The sequence below is a fragment of the Pteropus alecto genome, unplaced genomic scaffold (assembly GCF_000325575.1).
Source record: "Pteropus alecto unplaced genomic scaffold, ASM32557v1 scaffold313, whole genome shotgun sequence".
Taxonomy (NCBI): Eukaryota; Metazoa; Chordata; class Mammalia; order Chiroptera; family Pteropodidae; genus Pteropus; species Pteropus alecto.
In genome coordinates this window covers 1,695,629-1,714,687 of record NW_006434832.1, presented here as the reverse complement: position 1 = coordinate 1,714,687, position 19,059 = coordinate 1,695,629, and the positions used below count along the sequence as shown (strand labels likewise).

Below are 19,059 nucleotides of genomic sequence, written 5' to 3'. Positions count from 1 at the left end.
AATATTTTTAAAACTATTTAGGCTATGTGGATGATAGTATCTTGAATGGGTATTTTGGAGATGGTGAGTCTTAACTACATGTAGTACTGGCATCGGCAGTATAAATAAGAACCCAGGAGTTAGAATTCAGAGGGTCGAATTTGAATCCGGTCTCTTCTGAGCCTCAATTTTCTCATTTGTAAAATAGGAACAATAGTAATATTTAAGTAGGGAGAATTAAATAAGATGTTTATTATAGTTCTTGGTAAACTGCAGAACACAACTCAATTCTTAGTTTATTATTCACTTCAAAGAAAACTCTGACTTTGTCTTTCCTCACACAATATATGTATATAGAACCAACAAAGTAACCAACTGCTATCAAAGGAGCTCTTCTCCACATGGCCACTGCTGAGGAAACCAGCCCTAGAAATGTTGACAGAAAAGAGCACAGCAGCTTTCTGTTCCCCTCGCTGCCGCCGTGCGCTCCTGCAGACCCTGCCTTAGGCAGCCCTGGAGCAAGCGGAAGAAGGGGGCCAGTTTCCGGAATAAGAGGACAGTAATGAGAAGGCAGGACAGGGCGAAATACCAAGTGACAGCAGTCAGATGAAAAGCTCCGGCCACCCAGCTAATGACCTGTTATCTATATTAAGTGGGCCTATGTCAGCAACGGTCTGCATACCTATCAAGTCCCCTTTCACTTAATCCTCTGTTAGTCTCATAGTGTGATTTCAGTTATAAAGAAAAAAGGACTAGAGGAAGTTGGCCAAAATTGTTTGTTGTGATTGCCTTTCAATTAATGGCCACCAGACTTTTGAACGCATACCGCTACTAGTAAAAAAATTTTGAGCTCATCCTTTCAATATTTTGATACATCTATTATTTTATAAGATGTTCATTTTAAAACATATACCAAAAAGGAAAAATTTTAAAGAATAAAATTTAAAATGAAAGTTAAAGGAAGTTCTGTTATTTTCTCCATCTTAAAAACAACTGCTATGCCTTAGATGGTAGGATTATAAGTGATTTTTTTAACTTTGTTTCCTGTATTTTATAAATTGTTTTCAATAAGCATTTATTACTTTATAATCAGGAAAAAATAGAAATATAGTGTGTATGCTGTTACTTTCATTTGTAATTTAGCAGCATAACTGTCAAAATTCATTCCAGTCCTTCCAACCAATTTGCTGTTTGACTAAGAGTTAAGTGAATCTACCTTTATCTCTAAGTTTGTCTATGTATATCTTTTTAACCTTATATTTTCTTTGAGGCTGATTTGATTTAAGGTCTGGTCTGTAAGACACCCTGTGGACCTGAGCGTGAAAGTGTGGAAGTGCCTCATGACTCACAGTTGTCCTTGGACACCCACCTGGCATTCAGCTCCATGCCGTGCTTCCAGTCTGAACTTATGACAGTCGAATGCCAGTGTGACTAAGGTGTGACTAAGGTCGACTAAGATAGATGGTGACAGCTGTATTAAGTTTCATGAAAAGGAGTTGGGAAGTTTCTTTTTCATCCAAAAATATTTCTTTTGATCAGCAAGACTGAAATATTACTTTAAGGAATATATGCTTTCACTAGGATGCACATTTAATAAACATTTATTCCTCACTATAGAAATACAATGATGAATAAGACATTGTACCTGCCCCTCGAAGAGCTCCTGATCCCGGACCACCTGTTCAGTTGTGTAGTTTATGCACAGGTTGGGTTAACATCCAGCCCACACCCTGCTCACCAAGCTGTCTGTTCTGGTGTGTGGAGTTGAATCTGCCCTGAGCAGGGCTGCCAGACTTATAAGAATGTAGGATACCCAGCTAAATGAAAATTCCAGAAAGACATCAAATCATTTTTTAGTGTAAGCATAGCCCTTGTGGTGTTTGAGCTATACTTATACTCAAGCTTTTTTCTGGCAACCCTGCCCCTGAGGAAGAGGAAAAGGGCTGCCTTTGACTCATAGACGGTGCTGGGCCTTTGGGGGCTGGGGGCAAGATGGTTGTGTGCACCCATACAGCTGCCTTTTCCTAATTCACTGAGGAGGGTTATTTTTTTCTGAATGATACAGAAGCTAACTGGTGTCCCCATCACAATCCAGTGAGGGAGAGAGATGTATAAACATGAGGGATGTAGTAACGTGGATTCCAGTGGAATAAAGGAAAGCCGGGTCCATTTTACCTGAGAAAATCTGCAAACGATTCACAAATAGTAGTTCTTGATCTTGGTCTGAGAGATGAATTAAAAGAGAGGTTTATGAGGGCCATCGTGCCATGCTAAGGAATTCTAGCTCTGCAGCAGTGGGGAGAAAGAGTGAAGGATATGCCTATGCCGAATTCGCTGATTTATTATTTACGTACTTACTGATACTTGGGAATTTAAGGATACGTTTTGTGCACAGTTACTTATCTTAGCCTTCATGTAGCATATTCCATTGCACTGGGGAGAAAAATGGGAATTCATAAGAAATCAAAAGCTTCATTTTTTCTGAATGACTGAAGCTTAATATTAGCTCTTTAAATATCAATCGTTGTTATACTTTAGTCCTTTCTAAGAGGAAAAAATTGCTGCATCTATCTTTGGCATCTGAAGCAAAGTATAATAAACACTATGTTAATGAATAAGGATCATCATTACAAACTGTAATCACGTGGGTCGGTAATATCACAAGCAACAGCAAGAACTGTTGGAGTGTATAAGACTGCCGTGGTAGTCGTTAAAGAGGCCCAGCGTGCCCCATTTTTGTTTTGTTTTGAGTTTTTCTATTTTGTACCTTTTCTTGTTTTTAATGGTTTTTGTTATCAGCTGTTACTTGCAGAATCCAAGCGAGTTGTGTCAGTCCACCTGCCTCTAACAGTTCCCCCTCTTCTAATTTATGGCTTCTGGTCAGTTGTGAACTAGAAAGGCAACCGGCCGTCAGGACTCATGGGTCTCATGGGTCGTTTGTAAAGTAAGAGTAAGTGGGCTATGACGAGAGCTGGGGCAGAGCCACGTTCTGACATCCTCGGGGCCCCTTCCTCCACGGGGAAAAAAATAGCTTTATTTTCCAACTGTTGGTATTTAGAACATTTTCTCTGACCTAAAAGGTCTGTTTTTTCCTTCCTGATTTTAAAAGAAAGACTAGCTTTGTTAGCTCTTCAAAGTTTTGTGGGCCCTTGCCACTGCGCCTAAAAACAACCAGGAGTCAGCACTACCTGTCAATAAAGTCGCTGGAACCTTACTTTATTTATTTATTTATTTTTCAGTCCTAGAAATTAGAGGATTTTTGCTTATTTCATGGTTCTTGGCTGTGTTCTGGACAGTTGAAATTGTTGAGCAGATTGGCCTCCAGCTAAGTAAGGTATTGTTACTGGGCACATCAACTCCATGTCCTGAAGGGTCAGGGTCTGCGGGGGCAATCCAGGTTGTGTAGGGTCAAATGAGGGCGGAACGTGGAAACAAGTCAAGTTTTGAAATGTCTTGAATAGAAGAGATATTTGCGTCCTGCTAGAAAACTCTGGAAAGCATTTTAATGAAGAGGAATACTATGGATAAAAACCACAGAGTTAGAAATTAAATGAGAAAGAAGAATATTGACCTGATGGAGCACAGGGGTCATTTTAGGGCATATCAAGCTAAAAACTGAGAGAAGTAAGGAAAATCTGTGGGTACAAGGCCGAGGAGTTTGGATTAATCAGTGGTTGTTATCCTAGCTACGTTTCTAGTGAGAGAACACACTACACAACTTCCTGTGGCACTGGGAGTACTGTGGCATGATCAGTACAACTTTATTTTCTTAATTTTTTTAACCTTTTCTCCTGAGAGCTCAGAGGTCATAATTTCTAGGTGATATATCTACCTTACTCATAATTAAGGATCGGCCGTTGTATGAGTTAAAAATTACACAAGTGAGAACAGTGGACAGCAAAGTGTAGTGGAAATAATAGCGAGGCCTGGACTCAGTTTCTCTCTCTCCTGGGTATGGAAGCTTGAGACAGGTCACTTCACCTCTCCCCCCAGGTTTCTCATCTGCAGAATAACTGGGAGAGGGAGAGAGAACTAGGTAATCTTTGATAGTTATTCTCAGTGTAAAATCTGATGATTCAGTGTTCTTTTCACAAATTGGTACTAAAATACTCTTTAATATCACAAAGTGGGCTGCTTGCCTATAGTAATTATTTACAATTATTTGAGGTGAATTTTCTTGTTTCATATCCATCCTGCATCATGAATTCCCCTCCTTATTGTCCTCTGCCCTTCTTGAGGCACTGTGAGGATGGTTACAAAGACAGTAGACTAAGAATTTGCTTCAGGGTAAAGTCTAATGGAGAGTTTAAATGTCGTTGTCTGCCTAGTTGTAGCATGATTTATTTGAAACATCCTTCCTTTGGTATTCAACTTAAACATTTAACTACCAAAAAAAAAGGAAAAGAGGTTGCAGACATTTGAGCATGAGAAATCAGAAATGCATGCAGGATGTGCGAAGAGGCCCTGTTCCTCTGCTTTCACTGTCCAGACTCCTGGTTGTTTTTAATGGTAGTTTTTCCTCTTGGTTTGTGGAAACCAAGAGTCGTAGAAGACGCTTGATAATACTTGTTATCTCATAGTTTAAATTAATGACTTCTAATGAATCTTCTCTTTTCTGTTAGAGAAGTCTGTCTTACCTAATCAATAGCTTAAGTATTGATTGATCCATTAATTGACTAAAAGAAAGAGCTATGACAGCCTTTGCATCTACTTTATTGTAGATGAAGCATATATACCATTTATGATTTAGATCATTTTCTTTAAAACTTGTTGTTATCATAGCATTCAATACTTGGGGCTCAGAGGTCTATTTTCCTGTCACACACTTAGTATAATGTGCATATTTTCAGGGCCAGAAGAGAGAATGTAACAAGGAAGGAGTGATTTGCTACCCTTGAAACCTACACCGAGGTCACCATTCATTCATTCAACACAAATTTATTAACTTCTCACTCTGTACAAGGTGCTGTGCTAGCCTTGGATGCATCAGTAAAACCAAACAGACAGAAGTCCTGTCCTCATGAAGGAAGACCAGCAATAAATACAGTAAATAAGTAAAGACATTAAATGAGCAAAGTATTTCGTATGCTGAAAGGTAATTCGTACTTTGGGGGAAACATCAAGATAAAGGGAGGTGAGGAAGAGGGCATTGCGGTTTTCAGTGGGGTTTGGGGTGGGGGGGTCGGCCTGGTGGAAAAGGTGACATTCATGCAACACCTCGACTCTGAGGGAAAGAACCATGTGGCTATATAAGGGAAGAGCATTCTAGGCAGAGGGAACACATGAGTATCTTGTGTGCCGGGCGTGCCGTGCTAAGAACTGCCAGGACTTAGATGAATAAAACATGGCTCCTACCTCCAGGGAGTTGACAGGTTAGAAACAAGATTCAGACTTGCAAATAAATGCAGCAATAAAGTTGTAAAGCACTATGGTAGGTAGATTTTTTTTTTTTAAGGTCCCCGGATTGAATAATACAAACTAAGTAAAAATATGTGAAATTATTCCCATTTCAACAATGAAGCCAGGATAAGTGGTAGACTGAAGCACCTCTTACCACAAAAAAGCCTTTTCTCACCCTCTGCTCTGAACCGACTGTGTCCTCAGAAGTCACTGCCCCGTACCGAGGCCCCTCACTGAAGCCCCTCACTGTCACCCGCTGCCACGACTCCTGAGGGAGTGTTTGATCTTTAGCTTCAGGCCTTGTCTGAGCCTCACAGTAACCCTAGTTAAGCTGAAGATTGGCACTCTCTTCTTCCCTGAACAGAGTGAATCTTGGCCCTCTGGGAGAATGTTCTCTCTGTATGGTTTGCTGCTGGTGCCTGTGTTGTTGGGAAGAGGGATTCTCAGGCACTTCACTGCTCACTCACCCGACCTAACGTTATGGATTCCTAACCTCCTAGGCTGAGCATGATTTTCCACGTTCCTCTCAAGACCATTCGTTCAAGCTCTCATTTCTTTTCATTCTTACCCTCTCTGACAATAATGGCAAATACCCCCCGCCTGCCCCCAAGCATTTTCACCTCATGCCTTACTCTGACAGGTAGGTAGGATTTTTAATCCCATTTTTATGGTTGAGGTGGAGACAAGTCCTAAGAAGTTAAATAATCTAGCCAGAATCACACAGCTATGAATGATGGAGCCTGTACTTTTCCTACTGCCAGCCTTGGGCTTCCATTAAAAAAGATGTCACACATGTGAGGTATTGGCGGAAGGTGCAGATCCTTCCCGGCATGCTCATTCTTCGGGCGTGTCACAAGTGCAGCATCTTTCTCACCGGCCACTAGACCGTCCTGTATGTAGCTGCTAGGACCATCTTGCTCTTCATCACAGTTCTTTCTCCTCGGGAACCTTCTTTAGTTTCCTGTTGCTTTTTATATTAAATCTTCTTCCTTAGTTTAAGCATTCTGAGTCCTCCCTTTACTGAGTGCCCACTCCTCATCTCTCTAGAAAGAAAGACTTCGTTTGCAGCCCTTCCTGCTCTGGCTTAGTGGCCTCCACCGCCCTCATAGGACCTAGTAGCACGTAGACCCATCCCTTCTCCAGGGCCTCCTCTTGGTCAGAGTCAACAATACTACAGGAATCTTCCTAGGTGACCCTACTCCGATGAAACTGCCCCATGTGCTGTGTCCCCTCTGCCATTATGAGTTTATCTTTACTGATGTGTTACTTGGTAGCTATCCCTGACTATTATTTGTTCTTCCCAGCTAAATCGTAATCTCTTTGAAGGCACAAACCAAATCTCATAACTCCTTAAGCACCTGAACAGAAAAAATTCTTGTTAATGATCTGATCAGCTAATCTGTTGTATTTTATAGGGATTATAAATTCCTAATATTCTGAAAATTTTTACTTTTGTTTACAAAACCCTCAAATCCTAATAATCAGAAAATAAAGTTTAAGGCCCCAGCACACAGCGGTTTGGAGTTGCACTTTTATACTCACTTCTTAATCCATTTCAGGGTTTCCAATTGTTCACGTTAATTCCTCTTACCAAGGATGTATCACACTTGCTCGGCCCTGAATGATATGGAAAGAATGGCCTTTCTTTACTGCATAACTGACTTTACTTTTGTTCACAGGTTAAAATCAGCCCTTCCATTTCACTGCAGTATTATATTAGTGGCATTTTTATTTAAGGGGAAAAAAAAAAAGCTTTCTTCCACATGAACTTTTGTTACAAATCAGTTTATTGGGGCCAATCAGTGGGCAGGACCTATGAAAGGGTGTGGATTATCTGGTTAGTCCTTTGTGTGGCAAAAGGCTTAGATACTGCTTAGTACTTTGCTCATTCTTCATCATGTAAAGAAGTGTTTTTTTTGAAGGATCAACACCTGACTGAGCCCTGCCTTTTTCATGGTAATGTTTTCACCTGAGTTCCTTCTTATGGTGCTAAGAATTAGTTAACTAATACTTATTTAACCTTGGAACAATGTATATCATAATCCGATTGGCAGATAGTCATTTTATTTAGGCCTTTTTTTTATTGTAGCAGGACTAACAAATCTCACTAAAGAGTATGCTGGGAACAACTTTTTTTCCCCCAAATAAGTTATCTCCCTACTTTTTTTCTTTCCATAAATTTCTTTCTCTGTAAGCATAAGATTAGTAGCCACACATTAACAAGTTGGACTTACTCTCTTGAGTCAAGCCCTACTTTTATTTTTAAAGCTGGCCTTCCCGTGTCATGCTGCTGGCAGCTTTTCCTCCAAAAAGGAAACGTTCTCCAATGCGATTTATTATATTAATACATTCAGAGCTGCTTTTTCATGATAAATCTTCCTCATGAGCATTTCCACTAATTAATATACAAAATGACCCAGCACAATTTAATTATTTGGTAATGTTTTTCGGTGTTTTCTTAAAGATGATACTTTACAAGTCAAGGCCTGAACTTGCCTGGGTCGTGACCTCTCTGCAATGTTTGCAGTCTTGTTAAACAAGAAGAAAAGCAAAACATAAATTAGCGTCTCCATTATAAGTTGCTCTACGTTTCCCAGTCTTTCAACACTCTGAAGAGCACAGTCATGTTAACCCTAGTGAAAGGTTCACTAGGAAAATGGCAATTCCAGCTTTCTGGAATGAGCAAGGAACTTCTTCAAGGCTGTTCTACTAGGGCCAACATTGTTCTCCGTGAGAGAGGGACAAGATGAGGGAGTTCGAATTATGGCTATGGAACGTTAGACACCTAAGGAAAAAAAGAGAAGTAACAGTTACCTTTAAATGTAGTGAGGATGTTCCAGCCTTTGGCATCTGTTAGGCTTCCAGAATGTGTTCCTAAGTTTACTATTAGAATTTAGTGTTGAAAAATACTTGAGTATAAAAGCACCACTTTTCCGTTATGGTAGACATTTTATAAGTCTTTACGTGTTCGTAATTACCCCAACACCCCAGTTTTTGTTTTTGTTATTTTACCTTTGAACTTACATATTTCTGTTCCTTCTGGCTTAGAATGTCCTTCCCCTTCATCTTCCTAATCGACCTGCTCATTCTTAAGACTCAGCTTAGTTATTATGTCTTCCAGAGAAGGAGACGTTCCTCTGCTTCGTGTTTCTTCCCTCTACCGAGACGACGTCCTGTGATAACACCTCCACCTTCCGTGTTGTGTTGTAATGCTCTCTTTCGTATCCGTTCATGTATACAAGGTCTTATTTCCTATTCACCTAGGAGCTTGGCAAAGGTCTGATGATAATGTGTTTGATTTGTAGCTAGTTGATTTCTCGACGAAGAATAATGATTACCCTTTCATCTGTATATTTCACAGGTACACTTCTATTCCGTAGTCCTTACACAGTCATCTGATCTGCCAATCACCAGTAATATCAGAAGATCTCAACTTTTTTTTGACGTGCCTTTGTTTATGTTGTTGCATTATCCATTCTTGGCACCGTAGATGGACAGAAACAGCGAGTAAGAGTGAGACAGGCTAACATGCCTTATTGACAGGAGTAGCGTAATGTTTACAAAACCCCATTGAAATTGTTTTAGCATCTGTCTTCAATTTCTTAAAATCTTTTTCTACAGTCATTTTAATTTCCACAGAATTTATTTCCACATTTATTTTAATGTCCTGAGCTTCTAAGATCTGTGAATAGCTTTAATGATTATATTGAAATAAAGTCTTATCTGTGGAATGAGTATATATAAATCTGATGACATAAGTTTAAAATTTATTCCTCTTCCATTTTCCAAGGAAACATTTTATTAAATGTGTTTTTCTTCATGAAGAAAGGCAATATACAATTTTGGATTCTGAATTCGGTGTCCATTCCTAGCTCCATCGTTCATTAATTATTTGACCTTGAACCAGATTACCTTATATCTGTGAGACTCAATAGCTTCATCAGTAAAATAAAGCTAATACAAGTACTTGGTTCTCAGTGTTATAATGAACATTAAATGAGAGATTGCTCTAAAAAAGTGCCATACTGCAAGTAGGAGGAAATGAAAGTCTCCATGTCGAATGGTGAGGTACTCACACTCTTCCCCTATCGACTTCCAGTGTGCTAGAAATTAGGCTTCGTAGCCCTTGGGAAGGAGATTGGAAGATTCTTCTCTGGGGAAAAAAATGTACACATCCAGACCTTTAAGGGACCTCCCCCCGCCCTTAATCAGACAAGTCTTATCCAGTCATCCAGTTGTGAAGCCCTCAGTCTTGGAACTTCTTCCAGTCATTAGTTTAACTCTTGAATATAGTCATCCAACAATCACCAGACTCTCGAGGAAAGCTTCCAACAAACAAATAGGAAAAAAGGAACTCAGAAGAAACAGAGACAAAGCAGAGAACAGAAGAAAATAGTTTTAAAATCTGTAGTATTCACAGAGACCTAAAATTAGGTACTGTATCCATGAAATAGAATAGGATGTAACTAAAAAAAAAAAAAGGATTCAAGAAACAAGAAGGAGCTCTTGGAAATAATATATATATTATAGAAGAAATACTGTGTGTGTGTGTGTGTGTGTGTGTGTGTGTGTAAGTGTGTGTAATAGAAGGAGCTTAATATAAAAGTTGGAAGATAAAGTTGATACTAACCGAAAAAGTACTAGAAAAAGAAATAAAAACCAAGAGCAAAAAAAGAAAAGAGAAGTAGATTAGTAATAGTAGACCAGGATCCAACTAATGGGGATTCTGGAGTGTTGGGGGTGGGGGGAGGACTGCAGGGAACAGAAAATATGTAGAAGGAAATCCCCAAAACATTTTCCAGAACCTAATGATTGGAGTTTCCAGTTTAGAAAGGACGCATTTAGTGTCAGAAAAATGAGTAAAGAAAGACTTATCTCAAGGTACATAATTTTGGAATTACAGAACATAGAGATAAAAGATTCCTTTAAAATTATATTTTTTAAAAAAGTTAATCAAAATCGAAATGACATCAGTCTGCTAGCCAGGAACACTGAAAACTTAATGACAATGGAGCAATACCTTCAAAATTCTGAGAGGAAAATTATTTCTAACCTTGTTTTCTATACCTAGCCAAATAATCAAGTATAAATAGAGTATACAGTATTAAGGGTAGATAAAGGCATTTCCAGACATTCAAGGAGATGTTTAATTTTTGCATCCTATATACCAACTTCTCAGGAAGCTTTTGAAGTATATTCACCATGGAAAAGAGAATAGATGAAGAAGAAAGAAGGCTAGGAACAGGGGTTCTAGCAGAGGAGAGAAGGCAGTTTTAGAACTGCAGCTGTGCATCAGGCCTGGAGAGCAGTCACTGAGACTGAGCTCTGAGAACCGAGGACCTCGGGAGGGGAATGTGTTCAAGGAGGAAACAAAAACAAAAACAAACAACTTTGAAATTCCCTAACATATTTGAACGTATTGAAAGGATATTCATAGTTGTATTTGTTTGGGGATGAACTTGTGATAGGTGCCTGGTAAACAATAAAGGGAGAAAATGGCAATTACTCTAATAAAAACAAAATGTGGCCCAAGAAAGGAAATTAGTAGTATAGTACCTGGCTTAGCCATAAATCACATGTATATAATCATAATAAACACAATATAGATTTAACGAAAGATTGTAAAATGATTATATTGGAAGGATAAGAAAAGGTTTATCCCTTTTCTCATGGGGGGAGTGCAAAATTAATATTAAATAACCATCTTCCATAATAGGAAGTCAGTAAGTAATATTTAAAGCTAAAAAAAATCTTAAAATGATAGTGTAACCTTGTTTAAAGATAAGGAAGTAAGTACCAGAAGAAAAACTAAGATCGAAATGGTTGCCCCTGAAGAGAGGGACTCAGGAATGGTGGCATAAGCCTGGTATAGTTTTTAACATTTTTTGTGTATTTGGGGATTAAAAATAAAAATGAAATTTAAAAATATTAAATGAGACAATTATGTAAAGCACGTGGCACTATGCCTTTTACAGTTAAGTGTTACATAAAATATAAACTATTATTATTACCCTACTCTTTCTAAAAAGTGTAATAGAGTCTTGCTAAGTGGGCGACACAGAGTTTTCACTCATTTCATTTTTTTCCAAGTCCCACTATACACCTACCATGTTGGCTGTGAAAAATGAATAACAAGCATATACCAAAGTGTCTTTCTATTTGGTCTATGTACCTCCCTGCTTTACTAAGAAAGAGCTGTTGCCTTTTTCTGAATCGTGTTGTTGATACTTTTTGGAGGAATTTCAAGAGAAAAGTTCTGAATTTTTTTTCTCTATTGACTAATCATTTGCATTTCTGCAATTAAATAAATGGATAGTGTTCAGCCTTGCCCTAGTTTCCTAATTAGTTTTATCCTGTGTATTTTAACATGTTTTCTCCCATGATCAGGGCCGCAAGCTTCTTATCATTGGGACCACTAGCCGCAAAGATGTCCTTCAGGAGATGGAAATGCTCAACGCTTTCAGCACCACCATCCACGTGCCCAACATTGCCACAGGAGAGCAGCTGTTGGAAGCTTTGGAGGTAAAAATGAGCCAGTGGATTGCTCACTGTTTCTAAGAAAGGAGTTGAGGCTGGAAATAATGCTAAGGGGTGCCAGGCATCACACCTGGTGTTTAGTTCTATGTTAACCTGGAATATGGGACCTGGGCTATACCTGCAGTTGTTTTCAGTCATTAAAGGAAGAAGGATGACTGTAAGAGTGAATTTCCCATTTCTCAGTGTCAGCAGCATACACACTGCCAGGAGTGAATTGCTCTGTGCCCAGCATGAGTAATACATGGAGATTACATGGGCCAGATTTTGGGATGGGGTGAGGGAGATAGAGTAATCAGTATATAGAAAAAGCAGTCGTTTTTAGTAGCTTTCAGCCTTTTTATTTGTATTTATTTAATAAATTGGAACAATGATTAAAACCTTAGAAACATCAAAAAAAGCTACAGAAGTAAAAGGAACTACTCTATCAATAGTTCATAATATAGAAATGTTTTCTTCAATATTTTTGAGGATGACGAAGTCTTTAAAAATCCTTCATTAAACTTTTGATTGATATCAGTGTGCACAAATGACTTGATGATATGTTAGAAAATATTATCTAGTGACTGGTTCAACAGTGGTGAAGTCTTCTTAAAATTGGGACATACTCCCAACAGAATTGAAATTATTTATGTGATAAATGTCTCCAGGTTACCTGATTGAGCAGCTTTTGTGCTGGGGTTGGGTAAGAGAATTAAATTTAGGCTGCTTTGACACATACAGATTGTTCCTAGAAAGGAATGTTAAAAATTTTAACTGATATTTATTATGGATTGGAGCTATTTTTTCCCCCAGCAAATATATCTCTAAATTATAATGGGGACCTATAGGAAAACAGGATTTAGGATACCAGTTTTCACTTTCATAATTACACTAATGGGTTTAGGAAGTTCAGGCCAGATTTTAAAATATGAGAGAATCCTGTCAACTTGAACCGGTTAGCTAGCTAGTCCTTATCACTATTCTTTTAAGGATAAATGTGAGAATTAAGTAATAACGGTAATGTGCTTCCTATAAATGTGCTGTCATTATTGTTTTTGTAGCTTTTGGGCAACTTCAAGGATAAGGAACGTACCACAATTGCACAGCTAGTAAAGGGGAAGAAGGTCTGGATAGGAATCAAGAAGCTGCTAATGTTGATCGAGATGTCCCTACAGGTGAGGTGCTTCCTTCTCCATACGATCCAGGTAGAGACGCTTCATAACATATCTAGAGGTTGTATATTTCCTTTTGCTGAGGTTGTGATTTGTTATAAGTCTCTTATGTTATTTTCAAACTCAAGTTGATATCAGTAGCCTGCTTCTGAGATCAAACAATAACATTGGTACATTTCTTTCCCGCTTCTTAAAATTCAAAAATACAAGAAAAGATTATAAAGTTACTTTAAGTTTTAATTTCAGGAGTCACTAGATCTTAGAACTTGAAAGGACTTCAAAGAGCAGTTGTTCTGCTGCCCCTCACTTTAGAAATGAACCCCGAGTGTCTCATGGTTGTTGGTGAGTTATCCAAGGTCACAACCAACTGATGGAGGAGGGGGGTGATGTCTGTCTATCAGAGGTCAGGAAGCTACCGCACATACACCACAAGGGGCCTGGGAGACTGTTTTAAGGGACGAGGCAGTTGAGTTGTGCAGATTAGACTGAGGCACTGTATATTTTACCCGGACTGGGCTCCTAGACATTTCATGCCAACTACTGTAGGGTTGAGGCTTCCAAGTTCACATAGAAAGCTGAGCCCCTGGCCATTGCCTGGGCAAAGACAGATGAAACTTCTTTGGGACTTTCTCGTGTCTACTGGCAACTTACCTTTCCTCTTTTTGGAACTCCACCCCTCCACGTACCCATCCTGTGTCATCTTGTCCTTATCTGATACCATACAAGTTAGATAATAAATGTATCCTTACCAAGCTCTGTGAGTTGAGGGACGTTGGCTGTCACTATTGAATCCACAGCCCCTGGAACAGAGCCAGACACATAGTAGGGTGCTCAGTAAACTTTCATTAAGTGACTCTGTCCTGGGTCCTAGGCTGCGTTCTAAGCATCGTGTATTACTGCTCAGTCCGGCCATTCGATCACTGAGCAGTGATGGCAGAGATGCAGTTCCAGTTACACCTGAAATAGGCTCTTGGATCAATAACAGATTAGAAACACAAAGTGAATGCTTTTTAATCTTTGCTAGTAAATTTATTTTAAAATTGTGTTTTTCAGAAACCTAAAGTTTAATCTGTTGCACTTTCAGCTGGACTACAGTTAAGCCAACTTATTTTTCATTTTGAGCAGTAAATTAAAGTTACAGACTAATCACTTTGCTTCGAGTTTTTCTGGGTAAAGGTGCAGATACAGATGTATTGGCTCTTTCTTTGGAAGAAGATAAACCTGTCAGATAGTCAGCTCTACTCTTCATTTCTTTTAGTTTCAGCACAATTTTTTTTCTATAATTGCATAGAAGAAACTATGTGAGGTTTTCTCCCCAATCCCTACCTCTTCCTCTTCCTTTCATGCCTGCAGGTCAGTGATCAAGTTAATGCCTCTTATGCATGTGGGGTAGAAAGTGAGAGTGGGGCACTCAGGCCTAATCTTCAGCGACTGACACTTCATAGGCCTCTGAGTTTGAACCTCTTCATGTCAAATGGATTTCGTGCAGCTGAGTGAATTCTCTTTAGATCTGCCTTAGAGAGACGGAGCCTAAGTGAAGAGGCATGTAGTTTAGCAGAATATAAGTCATGTTACCTCTCTGTTCACTATACACAATTCTGTTAAAACTTGCACAGTGCTGAGGATCTGCTCTGACTGGATGTCACCTGAGGGAATAAAGTCATTTATCTAGATTACTTTTTTCCTCCCTTTCTCTTGACTTTTAATTCCATAGCTACAGGCAAGTCAGTAAGTCGTTGCTCACACATATTAAATATATTTAATGGGCAGAGACCTGCAAGTACTGACTACAACTGCATTCAAGCCAGTTCCATTTTTTTTTTTTTAAGAACTTGACAATTGATTCATATGTAATTCTATTCCCAAAGAGGAAAACTGTTTCTTTTGTTAGCTATTCACACTTTTTCTTAGTCCTTTGTAGTCTGACCTCTTAACTTTGATACATTTGAAACTTCTGTTCAATGTTTTTCTGGGGTAGAAGAGATCTTTTAAAAAAAAAAATGGTTCGAGGGGGAATCCAGTTGTACATTTACCCACAGCTGCACTGAGCATTTGAAAGCTATTCCTGGAGGGCAGGGAGTTCCCTCTTGGGAAACAGACTCCTGCCCTGGAACATTTTTTAAAAGTTAGGTGTGTTTCTTACAATAAAAATTCATCTTAAGGAATTAAAGATGTTTTTAATGATCATTTTTTGGATAACTTCACATCTCTGGTGGACCAATAAGAAGAAGATATATAGTTAAACAAATTAGTATAAATATGAATATAAAATGAAAATGAATAATTAATAATAATGATTAGAACCTGAACCGAAGCTCCTCCATCTTTTTTTAGCCTCGTGACACGGTTCTCAGTCACAGGACACCCGTATTATGCAGAGATCATGTCAGATGGGTCAGACTTACTCATTTTTTCAGTTTCAGCACAATTTTTTTCAGTAATTGCAAAGAAGAAACTATGCAAGGAAGACCAAAGCTAAGAAAAGCTAAATTGTCGCTCATGAAGAATTAATAAGCTGTTTTTAGATTTAAGCAATATCAGTTGGTTCCTTCAAGTTTACATGAGTCCTATGAATTGGAAGCCGTTTGAACCCCCGTGAATGGCCACCATCTGGTCTCACACTGGTCCTCGCAGGAGGGCTGCCTCCTCGCACAGCACTAGCTAAGGGAGCACGTGGCTGAGGGGCCTTGGTAGAAAAACCAGCTGGGTCATTTGGAACCTCAGATATAGCCGTTTTCTATGCTAGGAAATCTCATTCACTTCTCTTGAGTGATATAATCTGCTTCACTGTGTATCAGAATGCTGGTCAAGAAACAGGTAACCCATTTCTGTGACTCAGCAGAGCACTGACGAAAGTCTGAAACCGAGCATTTCCTTGGCATGAAGTTTAAGTGAGTAGTTAGTAGACGGCACCATTAACTTGTCTTTATTTCTTCCGATGTATTTAGATGGATCCTGAATACCGTGTGAGAAAATTCTTGGCTCTCTTAAGAGAAGAAGGAGCGTAAGTACATGTAACACTTAAGACTGTCAGGCAGACTTAACCACTCTGAGACCTAAGGGCCTATTCTAAATGTTGCTCTACGGTGCATAAAAGTTTAAATTCTCAACCTTTCTTGGACAACTTTGTTTCCATTTATTAGAATTCTTCACTGTGTTGTAGGTCTGAGAGACCAAGCAAGGAAACTGGTTGTACTGTTGGTTTGCTCTCCCTGTCCTGTTTCGCAAAACTTCCTTGTCACAATGCAAGAAAAAACTCAATGGTACATATTTGTTGGAACCTACTTTTAAATGCATGGAGCTGTGACCATTTTCTTTTGTGACATGCTCATCTAATAGCAAATGCATAGTGACATTTTTAGAAAAACCTTTAAGAAGCTTTTAGTGATTTTGTGATGCATAGCTTTTTGCAGACCCTCATCTATTTTTGTGTATTTTGGGTATTTCTTTTTCAGTAGCCCCCTTGACTTTGAAAGTGGACTATTTGCAAATACACAGTGACCAAAGTAAAGATGGCCTGGGATGTTCCGTAGATTTACTCAAGATGCTGGACGAAGCGAAATGTTCCCTGCCTTCACCACGTGCTCACGCTGCATGATTAGTGCAATAAAACTCCCTTCCTTGTGCTTACTGAGATATTCTACTGTCTTGTGGAAGGTACACATTTGCTTTAGAGTGCCGTGCTCACCCTTCCATGCAAGCTAAGATGATTCCTTCTTCCTCAGTCCGTAGGTGTGGGAGATATACTGTACTTGTGAACACTACACATTTTAAGCTCTTAGTAGCACCACCACCCAGAAACTCTCGATAAATGTAATGATGTTGCAAAACTTGGCCTATGAGAAGGCAGACTTTCTACAGGTCAACCAGGACCAGTGGATAGAGATGTGGGCTCCGAGGGATGATCTTACACCTTCCCTGTGCTAACACTAAAGGTAACTGAGCATTTGGTTAAAGGCTCTCTCAGAAAGCTGGTGGTTACCTTTGCCTGAAGAAACAGGGCTTTGGATTTCTAACATGCTATTCTCAATCATTCTCAGATATTTCCAAGTTGCAATCAGGAGATCTTTCTTACTAGAAAGTCAAATTATTAGTGTGTTGGCTGTGAAATCCCCTCAATTAACTAATTTGCTCTGTGGTAAGAGATATGCTAATCATTACCACTTGGTAGATGTTGTTAAAAACTTGTGGAAAATATGCATGGAGAAAGCGTACACCCCTAAAAAGAAAGGAGTCATTAAAATAAAGTAATTGACAAACCTCTCAGCACTAATTAGTGTCCAACTCTAAATGGGTCAGTTCCTTAGTATAATATTAAAGGCTTATTAGCATCACCACTTTTCCTTAGCTTACCTACTTAGATTGGATCTTTGTTTTAAATTCTCTGTACAGTCTAGCATCTAAATAAAACACTGTTCTCCAGAAGAGAATAAACCACTTTCTAGCCCTCCCCTCTCAGTCCTTCAGCGTTCATTCCAACACATTTAATGCATTTCCTTTACCTTCCACCCACTTCTTCCAAAGGGAGAGAATGGGTGGTTTGTCTTATAACTGAGTTAGAAGGAACTTGAATAGGTCATCAGGGTTGGTGATGAGAGAGAGTTATGGAGCATGCCACTCTCTCTTCGTTGCTACTTAAAATGTGAGGACAAGCAATCGGAAGCCATCCGAATGCGCTTCACACCGCCCATGAGGCTTGTTGCCACAGTGGCACCTGGGTGTAGCTTTGTCATCTGTCCCCTTTGGAGAAGGCAAATTATCTCCAGATCTTGTGATCTGTATATTTTTGGTAGACTTGTATGTCATATCTACTTTGTTTCAGATTTTAATCCGTAGCTTATTTTGTGGCTTTTCAAAAAATAGATCGTATCGTGAAATTCTCTGATTCCTGGTGGCCAGTATCCTGGATTCCCTTATCTGTTTTCGATCTTGCCTCTTTTCCTATGAAAGCAGCATACATTGTATTAACTTATGTCTCTTATTAAATGAACTTAATGTCTTTATGTTTTGTTCAAAACTATATTGAAAAATATAATTATATTGTTTAATGCAAATGAAGGAATGCAATAAAGAGTATATATACTTGAAAACATTCTGTGGACCAATATTTTATACAAAAACATATATAACTGATATGAATGGATGAAGAAGAGAGGACTCAGGAAAGCCCCTCCTGGATGTTTTGTTATAACTAACATGAGGTGTATGATTTTTATTTAAAAAATCTCTGATTTTAATTATTTTGAAAGTATAGTTGTTTAAAAGATAAAGCAGATCGATAGCATGTGTTTTAAAGTTAACTTTAAAAACTCAAGAGTACTAGAGCCATACATGAGCTAAAACAGAAAGGAAAATTGTTTCTCAAGTAGAATTACTCCTTCCTGTGAAATGTACAAACCAAGGCACTCAAACACTCAGTGAAATTGCTTCGCATGGTTTGCATCCCTCATCCTTTTTGTACATTTCTGAGCTATCAGATCTCTTAGCCTAAACCCTGATCCTTAGTGTTGGTTCAGGTTAGGCCTAAAGGCGGCCCAAGAAGTCAGCAAGGTTCTGTGGGAAGAGGCCAACTTCAAAGCTTCTTTGATAGCAGGGTCCCCCAGGAGCTGCCCACATCCTCCTGCGAGGAAGACTCTGAGGCCATCCTGGTCCCTGCGTAGCCTCGAAAAGGTGGAGTCTCCAAGCCATCTGAGTACTCTCCAAAGCTGATGCTGGGCAGAGCGCGTACGAGATGACAGCCTGGCCTGCTGATAACGCAAAAGAGACACCAGCTAGCTGCGGCCTTACATTTCTTCATCTGTGGATGAACTGTTAACAGGCTTTTTTTTTTTTTTTTTGTCAGAAGATATAATTAAAACCTCAAAAAAAAATGAGGTTATTTTATCCTTTCTAAATTTGCACATCTTCGCTGAAACATTTTTTTTAATGTAACACAGAAAACCGTATAATGATGGTTAAAATCTGAAACATGTTTGGCCTTAATGCTGTCTTT

The 19,059-nt window shown here is 39.0% G+C and overlaps 1 protein-coding gene and 1 long non-coding RNA gene across 2 annotated transcripts in view; both read left to right on the top strand.

Annotated features, from left to right (window-relative positions):
* The window catches only part of NSF (N-ethylmaleimide sensitive factor, vesicle fusing ATPase), a 103,610-nt gene extending 85,453 nt beyond the window's left edge, over positions 1-18,157 (top strand). Inside the window, exons 18-21 of the mRNA XM_025045614.1 lie at positions 11,767-11,901; positions 12,957-13,070; positions 16,016-16,071; positions 16,523-18,157. Coding sequence (XP_024901382.1) covers positions 11,767-11,901; positions 12,957-13,070; positions 16,016-16,071; positions 16,523-16,568 — 351 coding nt within the window. The 3' untranslated portion in view covers positions 16,569-18,157. The remainder of the gene's footprint in view (positions 1-11,766; positions 11,902-12,956; positions 13,071-16,015; positions 16,072-16,522) is intronic.
* LOC112478438 lies at positions 1,048-7,191 on the top strand. The gene is made up of 2 exons (XR_003045827.1): positions 1,048-3,313; positions 4,830-7,191. It is a non-coding gene; the product is annotated as an uncharacterized LOC112478438 (long non-coding RNA).
* Positions 18,158-19,059: the final 902 nt, after the last annotated feature.